Source organism: Canis lupus, chromosome 38, assembly GCF_011100685.1.
Source record: "Canis lupus familiaris isolate Mischka breed German Shepherd chromosome 38, alternate assembly UU_Cfam_GSD_1.0, whole genome shotgun sequence".
Classification (NCBI taxonomy): domain Eukaryota; kingdom Metazoa; phylum Chordata; class Mammalia; order Carnivora; family Canidae; genus Canis; species Canis lupus.
The window spans coordinates 22,100,246-22,110,473 of record NC_049259.1 but is presented as its reverse complement, the minus strand read 5'-3'; the positions used below and the strand labels follow the sequence as shown (position 1 = coordinate 22,110,473).

Sequence of the window (10,228 nt, the reverse complement as noted above, 5' to 3'; positions counted from 1 at the left end):
GGCGGCCCCGTGTGCCGAATAGGCAGGAAGCCGCCAGGCGGCGCGCAGGAGCCACTTCCGCCCGTCCTCCTTCTCGCAGTCCGCGGCGGGGCAAGATGGCGGCGCTGAGGGCTTTGCGCAGCCTCCGGGGCGCCGCGGCCCAGGCGCTGCGGTCGGGGGCCGGCGGCCGGCTGCCGCTTCAGCCCAGCAGGTGAGACCCCGGGCCGCCCCCGACGCCGGGGTTCGTCGTGCCCGGCGCCTCCGCGGGCCCCGTGACCCTCCTCCGCCCCCGGGGAAGGATGACCCAGGCCTGTGACCCCTCGGCCGGGCCTGCCGTCCCGCGCTCCAGGATGCAGCGGCGCCCGCCCCGGCCGAGGGAGGACAGAGGGGGCCGCCAGCGGGGGGAGACGCTGCCCCTGCACGGTAGTGGGTGGCCGTGTCCCCTCCGTGGCCCTGCTGCTTCTCCCGAGCCTCATCGTGGGTGGCGTGCGGCTGGTGGAAAGTCTCCGCAGCCGAGAGGAGGGGAGCATGCCTGCTGGAGTTACAGGAGGAACACAAACCCGCGCTCATCCCCCCTCGGTCCCCAGGACTCCTCCCGGGTCTCCCCCAGGCCGGGCCGGGCCGAGCCGAGCCGAGGAGGCAGAAGCCCCTCCCCCCGGGCACTGCACACCTTAGTCTCCCCTTGACCTTGAACAGGCACCTGGCTTGCATTCGTGTTCACCGAGATGGGAATAGGAATGTGCATGTGCGAGGTGTTTGGGGGAGCTCCGAGGAGCTGGGATCCCCGGCCTTGCATGCACAGCGCTGACGGTGCAGTGATTCTAGGAATAAGTTGTTAGAAGGAATGGAAGCTCTGGAGCTCCAGCTTGTTCTCCCAAAGCTGCACTGTGTGCCAGTGAACCTGGCCTTGGAGAATCCGAGGCTCCCCTCCCTGGGCTCACCTGACATTGCCTGGGGATGGAGGAGCCCAGCACTGTTGAGGCCCTGTTTCTAGGATCTGTCTTTGACTCCCTAGAGGTGCTCGGCAGTGGCAGCCAGATGTGGAATGGGCAGAGCAGTTTGGGGGAGCTGTCATGTACCCCACCAAAGAAACAGCCCACTGGAAGCCTCCACCTTGGAACGGTGAGTTCCTGAGTCCCACGTTGGTTCCTAAGCGCTCTTGAGCTCTGTTCAGGCAGGTTTGTGCCCTCTCCCTTCCCTTTTTGTGTCTTTGAGCAACTCGGTGACACTGATAATAGGGCAGGTGTTTGTCAAGTAGAGGAGGAAAAGAAGAACGTTCCAGCAGAAAAAGAGTAGGTCTTCGTCAACCCTTGGAGGTCCCTACCAGATTTATATTTTTGGCTTCAGCTCTTTCCAGAGATTCGGTATATTTCCATCTCCCTTTGGTAGAGATGGTAGTTTCTCCCTGGTAGTGAAGTCTTCCAGGCTACGGAGCATTCCCCACACCGAAAGTAGCTCTTCCTTGTGACTTTTAGATTTTCATCAGTGGTACCCACAATAAATAAATAAAATTAAAAAGAAAAAGATTTAAGATTTTATTTATTCATGACAGACATAGAGAGGGGCAGAGACATGGGCAGAGGGAGAAGCAGGCTTCATGCAGGGAGCCTGACATGGGACTTGATCCCAGGTCTCCAGGATCAAGCCCTAGGCTGAAGGCAGCACTAAACTGCTGGGCCACCGGGGTTGCCCTTAATTAGACCTTAATTATTCAGGGGTCTCTTCACTGGGTTTTTGCCACTGATCTGGTCCCCTCCCTGCCCCCAGCTCTCCAGTTCAATGTAATCACCTTAATCTTCCCCAAACATCATTTTACCATGGCATTCATTCTCTTGGTCAGGAACTTTCGAAAGCACTTCCAGTTACTTTTCAAAAATCTAACAGTAACAGTAACTGAGTGCTTGCCCATGTGTCAAGTGTTTTGTATGCGTAATTTCACCCAGGCCTTGCAACAACTCCATGAGAGCAGTACTGGTATTTTACCACTTTTGAGAAAATTATGGTGCAGGAAGATTAAAACTTGATCGAGGGCAGCCCCGGTGGCTTAGCGGTTTGGCGCCGCCTTCAGCCCCGGGGTGTGATCTTGGAGACCCGGGATCGAGTCCCGCGTCGGGCTCCGTGCATGGAGCCTGCGTCTCCCTCTGCCTGTATCTCTGTCTCTCTCTCTGTCTCTCTCTCATTCTCTGTGTCTCTAATAAATAAATAAAATCTTTAAAAATAAAATAAAATAAAATTTGATCGAGGACACATCCATAGATTTGTACTCGGGTCTGTCTGACTCCAAAGCCCATGGGAAGGATTTTGGTTGAAAAGTTAAGCTCCGGTTTCAATTCTCTGTTCTCCCATTTACCAGCGAATAAAGTGCCTATTTCATAGCATTGCAGTAAGGATGAAATGAGATCATAACGTGAACCAGTTAGTATAGTGACTGGCACATGGTAAGTCCTCCGTAAGTGTTGGTATTAATGATACTGATAATTGAATCACTACCCCCTACTGCTGCTAACACTCATCTTCTGCCTCTTGGTAGATAAAGAGTTCCACAGATACTCCCTTGTTTCCAAGATTTGACCTTTGTTGATTCCATAGCCTGGGATGCTCTTCTCTCTACCCATTTGAATCCTTCCCTGTGTGTAAGAACCAGCTCAGATCCTGCCTTCATAAAGTCTTGACAGTGTTCTTTTTTCCCTTTAAATACTTAACGGCTAAGCCACTAACTTGGTAACTCATAAATTTGGCCTGTTTCTAGTTCCTCACAGGCACTTCCTTCCCAAATTAAATTGTATGGTTTTTAAGGGTAAAAACTCATTTGGTAGTAGTAAGAATTTTCTTTTCTTTTTTTTTTTTTTAAAGATTTTATTTATTTATTCATGAGAGACACAGAGAAAGAGAGGCAGAGACACAGGCAGAGGGAGAAGCAGGCTCCATGCAGGGAGCCCGACGTGGGACTCCATCCTGGGTCTCCAGGATCAGGCCCTGGGCTGAAGGTGGCGCTAAACCCCTGAGCCACCTGGGCTGCCCGGTAGTAGTAAGAATTAAGGATACATTTCCTGATTGGTTGGGCATTCATCAGATAGATTTGAAGGGCAGTGTGTTATAGAGGTTAAGAATGTGGACCCCAGGGGCGCCCAGGGGGCCCAGTTGATGGAGTATATCAGACTTTGTCTCAGGTCATGATCCCGGGGTCATGGGATGGAGCCTCGCAACGGGCTCCCTGCTCAGTGAGGACTTGGCTTCTCCCTCTGCTCCTCCCCCAGCTCCTGCAGGCCCACTTGCCCCCCCAACTCAAATAAAATCTTTCAAAATAAATAAAATAGTATTGAAAAAAAAAAAAAAGAATGTGGACTCCGGAGCCGAACAAGTTGAGATCAAACCTGACTCTGCCACTTGCTAGCTCTCTGAGAAGTCCTGTATCTTCTCTGGCCTCGATTTCACCAATAAAATACGGATAATAATAGTACCTATTATTCATATGGTTGTTAGGAGAATTAAATTAGTTAAAATCAGTGAAGTGCTTAGAGTAGCCCTTGGCACATAATAAGGGCTATGTGAGTGTTATTAGTATTATTGTCTTTATCTTTTTTTTTTTTTTTTGAAGACTTATTTGAGACAGATCACACATGTGCCAGGGAGAGGCAGAGGGAGAGGGTGAAAGAGAATCAGACTCTGTGCTGAATGTGGGCCCAACGCAGGGTTTGATCCTGGGACCTGGAGATCATGACCTGAGCCAAAACCAAGATCAGACACTTAACCAACTTAGCCATCCAGGTGCCCCAGTAGCATCATCTTTAGGAAGGTATCTGGGAGACCTAAAAGAGTGAGGTTCGTGTGTAGTCCCTTTCATCGGAAAATTCAGATCTTCCTTCCATTTTTCCCACATAACGGTTTTCTTCCTGATTATGTTAGTGATCAGGGAATTAACGGTGTGGAGTGGTGACACACCAGATCTCTAGGGAGAGCTAACTCCTTGCTGTCCTTTGGGGGTTCTCTAGGGAATCAGCCATTTAGCTCTGCACTCTTTCCCACTTCTCAGACGTGGACCCTCCAAAGGACACAATGGTGACAAACCTGACCCTGAACTTTGGGCCCCAGCACCCAGCGGCTCATGGAGTCCTGCGGCTAGTGATGGAGTTGAGCGGGGAGATGGTGCGGAAGTGTGACCCCCACATCGGCCTACTACACCGAGGCACTGAGAAGCTCATTGAATACAAGACCTATCTGCAGGTGTGGGGGGTGAACAGGGCCCTGCTCACGGGACCAGGGAATGCCGTGGCCTGGGACTTGGCCAGTGTGCTGCCCCCAAAACCGGGGGGTGGGGTGTTGGGGATGAGGGCAGTCTTGGTTGGGAGGATGGAGGGACATGGTAGGGGATGCTTGATTGAAATCCGTCTAGATTTGGTTTATCCAACAGAAACGCTTGCAAGCCAGAGGTTCCCCCCACTTGACTCTTTTCCAGTTGACTCTTGGCTGGCCCCTTCACCCTCACTCTAGTGCCTCAGTTTCCCTGTTCTTATATCAAACTAGTACGTCAAAGCCAGTGTCTCTGGGGACAGGGAAAGGAGAGAGGGACGTCAGCTCCCTAGGATTAATAGCCGATTCTTGTATCTTCCGGCTGTGGAAGTTTGTTTTCGAAACAGTCAGTGAGTCAGAGTGACCAGGGAGGGAGTTTGTGGCAGTGTGCTGTATTTCGGAGAACTCTGTGACCCAAGTGGTGAGGGTCAGCTCTGAAGGAACTGGAGCCAGGACAGGCATCTGAAACTTTCTCTTACTGTCACGAAGAAAGGTCTCTCTAACAGAGGGTGATGGGGGCCGGTTACAACCAGCTAACTAGAATGTGACGCCCCCAGAGAGTCCGGGCAATGACAGTTTCTGGTCTCGCAGAGTATGGAGCTAAACTGTGCAGCATTAACCCACGTCACAGTGACATCAGAACAAGTACTGGCTGTCCCAAAGAGGGGCATCCTAGCTCCGCCTCCTTCCTGGAAGCTGAAGCTGGTTCAGCAGACGGCTAGACTAGCTTTCTTGGCATTCTGGGGAAAGACCCGTTTCTCCCCAACCGTCCATCCCAGAAGCCAGTCTAGTCCTTCTCGGGGCTCTGTCCTCCTTAAACCCTTCACTCCCACCCAGTTACTCCTAAGATTGGTTACCTTTCTCCTTCAGGATCTCAGAGACACTTTAAGAAAGTTGTGGGCTAGAGGAGTGTTGGCAGTGGTGTGCTGGAGCGAGCTCATATTGGCTCGCGAGAACAGATTGTTAAGTTTTCAGGAATTTTGTGAGCCAGTTGTTAAACAGGGCCATTATTAAGAATTATGTGAGCTTACAGTTTAATAAATTATATAAAAAGCTAGAGTTCATCCCTTTTCTACTTGAGTGCTGTGTCCTAAGTTATTCTATTGTACATGCTTGGCAGAAATACCGTATAACGTGTGCTCCTCTGCCCAGGGCTGCATTCAGTTACGTGGCGTAAAGCTGGCCCTGCTGGGTGTATTTTCACCACAGAAATTGGCACACACAACAAATCAGGGTTCCCTCCCACCCGTTCAGAGATCTGATTTTTACGCATTGTCCAGCATAGACTACTGGATATCCGATGCTGCCTCGTTAGCTCCTGAGACTAGAAGGCTTTGTGCAGCACTGACTTCTGATGCCTGCTGAGAGCAGTGCTTTGGGCAGGCAGCCTGAGGGCTCCTGGCCCAGTAGGTGTGACCTCGGTTCTTCCCTCTTCCCAGGCCCTTCCATACTTTGACCGTCTAGACTACGTGTCCATGATGTGTAACGAACAGGCCTATTCGCTGGCCGTGGAGAAGTTGCTCAATATCCAGCCTCCGCCACGGGCACAGTGGATCCGAGGTACGCTCCGTCACCCTCCTGTGGCCCTCCCTGGCCACTGCCCATCTTAGGAGCGTCGAACCCAAACCTAGTGTGCAGACCCCAGGCTCTGTGCGGAACTGCCCTGTCAGCATCAGTTGTTGGCTCCTATGTCCTTCTCTTCCTGTTGTCTTCACCTGTCTACAGTGCTATTTGGAGAAATCACACGGCTCTTGAACCACATTATGGCTGTGACTACACATGCCCTGGACATTGGAGCCATGACCCCTTTCTTCTGGATGTTTGAAGAGAGGGAGAAGGTAAGAGGAGGAGGGAAGGACAGGAGAGGCAAGGGAGTAGAGGAAGTGGAGAAGGTTCTTGAAGGAGACAGGAGATCAGCAGGAGAGAGAACATGAGAGGGAGAAGGTCCACTGAACTTGGGTTATAATCTTAAGGAAGCCTGTGTCCCGAGGGTTTGCTTGGGCCCCGGAAGGCAGAGGGCTGGGGAGTGGACCAGTACGTTGTCAGACTTAGGGGCGCAGGACTTTTGTCACTAATTCCCAGTGTACCCTGTCCAGATGTTTGAATTCTACGAGCGCGTGTCAGGGGCCCGCATGCATGCTGCTTATGTCCGGCCAGGAGGTGTGCACCAGGTGAGCAGGCTCCCCCGCCTTCCAGAGCCTCCAGCCCACGCCTGTACTCTCGGTGGCCACTGGAGGGCAGCGCTGGCCGATGAGACGCTCCCCGTCCGCCTGGGCAGCCCTGGGGCTGGGACGGGAGGCTGAGCCTCACCGTCAGGCTCCATTTGGCTTCTAGGACCTGCCCCTCGGGCTTATGGACGACATCTATGAGTTTTCTAAGAACTTCTCTCTCCGGGTTGATGAGCTGGAAGAGGTAAGATAAGAACCAGGGCGGGGATCCCTGGGTGGCACAGCGGTTTAGCGCCTGCCTTTGGCCCAGGGCGCAATCCTGGAGACCCGGGATCGAATCCCACGTCGGGCTCCTGGTGCATGGAGCCTGCTTCTCCCTCTGCCTGTGTCTCTGCCTCTTTCTCTCTCTCACTCTGTGACTATCATAGATAGATAAAAATTTTAAAAAAATTTAAAAAAATTAAAAAAAAAGAACCAGGGGGAAACCCCTCCTGTCCCCTCAAGATGGGCTTGTGGGGTTTTAGTTCCCAGTTGTAAAGGGCAACCAGGAGGTATCTGAAGCGGGGGATGAAGAGCGTTCACATTCCAGTTTCCTTGGTCGGTAGATGCTGACCAACAATAGGATTTGGAAGAATCGGACAGTTGACATTGGGGTTGTGACGGCCGAAGACGCGCTGAACTATGGATTTAGGTATGGATTTAGGGGATGAAGAGCGTTCACATTCCAGTTTCCTTGGTCGGTAGATGCTGACCAACAATAGGATTTGGAAGAATCGGACAGTTGACATTGGGGTTGTCACGGCCGAAGACGCGCTGAACTATGGATTTAGGAACTATGTGACTTCTCCACTTGGCCATGGGGGTTTCAGCCTAACATCTTGGCTTCAGGAAGGGGTGACACCGTCATATCCTGCGCCCAGGGCGTGGGGGAGGGCATGGGGAGAGCAGGGAGGAGAGTGGCTCCTTTCTGGGTTTGTGGAAAGTGACCCTTGGTCCCCGTGATGCTCTCCAGTGGCGTGATGCTCCGGGGCTCGGGCATCCAGTGGGACCTGCGGAAGACTCAGCCCTATGACGTTTATGACCAGGTGGACTTCGATGTTCCTATTGGCTCTCGAGGGGACTGCTATGACAGGTAAGGCCCAGAACCTCTCAGCTCATTTTCCAGCTGCTTCCCCTGTCCAACTTCTCTTTTGCTTACTTTTTCATTCCCCCATTTTCCGGTATCTGTTGGAGCTCTTGTGTCTGTTAAGCTAGGTGGTTTTTCAAAGCCGTCTTATTTTACCTTCATTTATCCTCATATCTCAGATGGAACCAGTTTGGGCTGCATTTTTGTAGTTGAGGCGTAAAGGTTGGAGATCAGCCTGGGATTATCCTGTTAGTAGTGGTTGAGACTCGAATTCTCCAGACCCAGTGCTCTTTCCACTGGATTCTAAGCTTCACATTCCATTCCTGTTTACTGACCCTAAATAAGACCCTGTTTTCTTTTTGAGTTGATTTGACCCTCACCCGTTGTGTAGTCCAGGAAGTATCCAAGAGGGTAATGGAGGAGGGAAGCGCTCCAAGACATGGCCTGAGATCAGGAGAGGCCTTGGGGCAGCAGCCGATACCAGAACCAGAGACTAGAGGGTTTCCATGGGTAGGTGGCCAAGCCAAGCAGAGGTGCTGCCCTGGGAGAAAAGACAGAGGGAGGAAGTTAGCTAGCACCTTTTGGGTCAGCCAGGGGCGTCCTTCCTGGGCTCCCGTCTCATGCTTTGACTGCTCCCTTCTTGCTCTGAGCCTATCTCCTCCACTTCAGGTACCTGTGTCGGGTGGAGGAGATGCGCCAGTCCCTTCGAATCATCGAGCAATGTCTGAACAAGATGCCTCCCGGGGAGATCAAGGTTGATGATGCCAAAGTGTCTCCGCCGAAGCGAGCAGAGATGAAGGTTGGCTCTGTGGAGAGGGCCGGGGGGGGGGGGGGGGGGGGCAGCAGCCAGGAAGGAGTGTCCTTGGATTACATCCTGCTCCCCAGCTTTCATTCTTTGAAAGACTTGACATTACATGAGTCTTAACCTCCCGCAGCCACGTTTTTCGCTGTGTCTTGCTCGCTCACAGTGTGGGTTGTAATCTCCCCGGGGGACGGTTATTTCCTGTGCCGCGGGAGGCCTAGGAGACATCTGGCTCTGGCTTACTGCTGCTCCCTTTCTCCTCTGTCCAGACTTCCATGGAGTCATTGATCCACCACTTCAAGTTGTACACGGAGGGCTACCAGGTCCCTCCGGGGGCCACGTACACTGCCATCGAGGCTCCTAAGGTGAGGAGGGACGGGGAAGGCAAATGTCCCCATAGGGGGCTGGGGACAGATGCCCAGGCAGAGGCTCAGTCCTCAGCGAGAGAGGACATGCGGGTGAATAGAGAGGCTCCGTTGGCAGAGAAGAGTGCTCTTCCTGTTCACGGGAGCCAACCTTCTTCCTCGGACAGGGAGAGTTTGGGGTGTACCTCGTGTCCGATGGCAGCAGCCGCCCTTACCGATGCAAGATCAAGGCTCCTGGTTTTGCCCACCTGGTAAGAGCCAACTCCAGTGATTCTCACTCTAGTCAATGAATCCATCACGAGTGACATTGATTGAGATTTTGATGAACGTTCCTTCCTTCTCCTCCCGCCCTGCTCATCTTGCCTGTCTCAATCTCTCCAGGCTGGTTTGGACAAGATGTCCAAGGGACACATGCTGGCGGACGTTGTTGCCATCATAGGTACAAGGCCTGTTGGGTGGTAGAGATGCTGTAGACGAGGGAGTCTGGAACTCTTAACGGGGGCAGAGACCGAACATTTCCTGTGCAGCATAGACATAGAGTATGGGCATGGACTCGAATCCTCAGTGTGCTGGGCACGGTAATGAGTGCTGGATTTTAACACTGCCCCCCCCCCCCTTAGGTACCCAAGATATCGTGTTTGGAGAAGTGGATCGGTGAACTGGGGAACAGTGTTTGATTCCCCTGCTTCTGTGCTTCCTCCTCGGAGCCCGGCCGTCACTGGACAGCAACTGTGTGTGTGTGTGTGTGTGTGTGTGTGTGTGTGTACACATGTGAACATTCAGCCATCAGGCTTTCTGTGCATGCACTAGAAAAGGAGAAATTATAATAAATTAGCCATCTTCCGGCCCCTCTGCCCAAACTTCTGGTATGTCTTTTTCGGTATCTTACCGTCTTTCACTTTGTCAGAAAACTCAAGAATGTGACTTAACCCTCTGGTTCTCTGAGACTCAGCTATGCCAGTTTTTCCTGTGCTGCGCATCTCCACCCCCTTCTCTGACTCTTGTCCTTTCCACTTCTCCATTCCCCGTTTCCTCTTTTCCCCCTGCCCAGGCTTGACTGCCTACACAAATCGGTAAACCTCTGGAATCAAGACAGGGGTACAGTTCCATGTGGAAGGGAAAGGGCTGCATGGGGTGGGGTGTCGGACTCCGAAGGGAAGGTGGGCTCCACATGTGTGTGAACGTGGAGTGGCCGTGGATTCAGATGGCCTTTCTCAAGCACGGGCGGACCCCGCCATCCCTTGGTGACTGGGGCTTGGCCACCGAAGAACTGCCCCTTCCCTTGGTGACTGGGGCTTGGCCACCGAAGAACTGAGGCTCGAGAGCACAGACCTAGCTCCTTTGGTTGGCCCTTCCGGGAGCCGCCCGGGCTCTGGTGCAGGAAGGGGAAGGGGCCAAAGCTGGGGGAAGGCGGGGCAGGAAGGGGGGAACTCTGTGGTCAGGGAGCCGCTCTGAGCACAGCTGCGCAGTGCTGCCGGAGCGTCCGATCCCCGGCTCC

At 52.9% G+C, this 10,228-nt stretch overlaps 1 protein-coding gene across 1 annotated transcript; it reads left to right on the top strand.

The window, feature by feature from the left end:
* The first annotated feature begins 32 nt into the window (after positions 1-32).
* Positions 33-9,590, top strand: NDUFS2 (NADH:ubiquinone oxidoreductase core subunit S2). Its single transcript, XM_038586291.1, has 14 exons — positions 33-190; positions 995-1,101; positions 4,013-4,203; positions 5,709-5,829; positions 5,995-6,107; positions 6,366-6,440; positions 6,604-6,681; positions 7,043-7,128; positions 7,450-7,569; positions 8,233-8,362; positions 8,635-8,730; positions 8,898-8,981; positions 9,112-9,169; positions 9,351-9,590. Exons 1-14 carry the CDS (start codon positions 96-98, stop codon positions 9,386-9,388), a joined length of 1,392 nt encoding a protein of 463 aa, XP_038442219.1. The 5' UTR covers positions 33-95; the 3' UTR covers positions 9,389-9,590.
* Positions 9,591-10,228: the final 638 nt, after the last annotated feature.

Excerpts from the sequence above, each read along its gene's own strand:
- NDUFS2 (XM_038586291.1), top strand. The coding sequence starts at position 96 with ATGGCGGCGCTGAGGGCTTTGCGCAGCCTCCGGGGCGCCGCGGCCCAG. Across the intron at positions 1,102-4,012 it reads GAAGCCTCCACCTTGGAACG|ACGTGGACCCTCCAAAGGAC; the intron begins GTGAGTTCCTGA and ends CCCACTTCTCAG. Across the intron at positions 8,363-8,634 it reads CGAAGCGAGCAGAGATGAAG|ACTTCCATGGAGTCATTGAT; the intron begins GTTGGCTCTGTG and ends TCCTCTGTCCAG.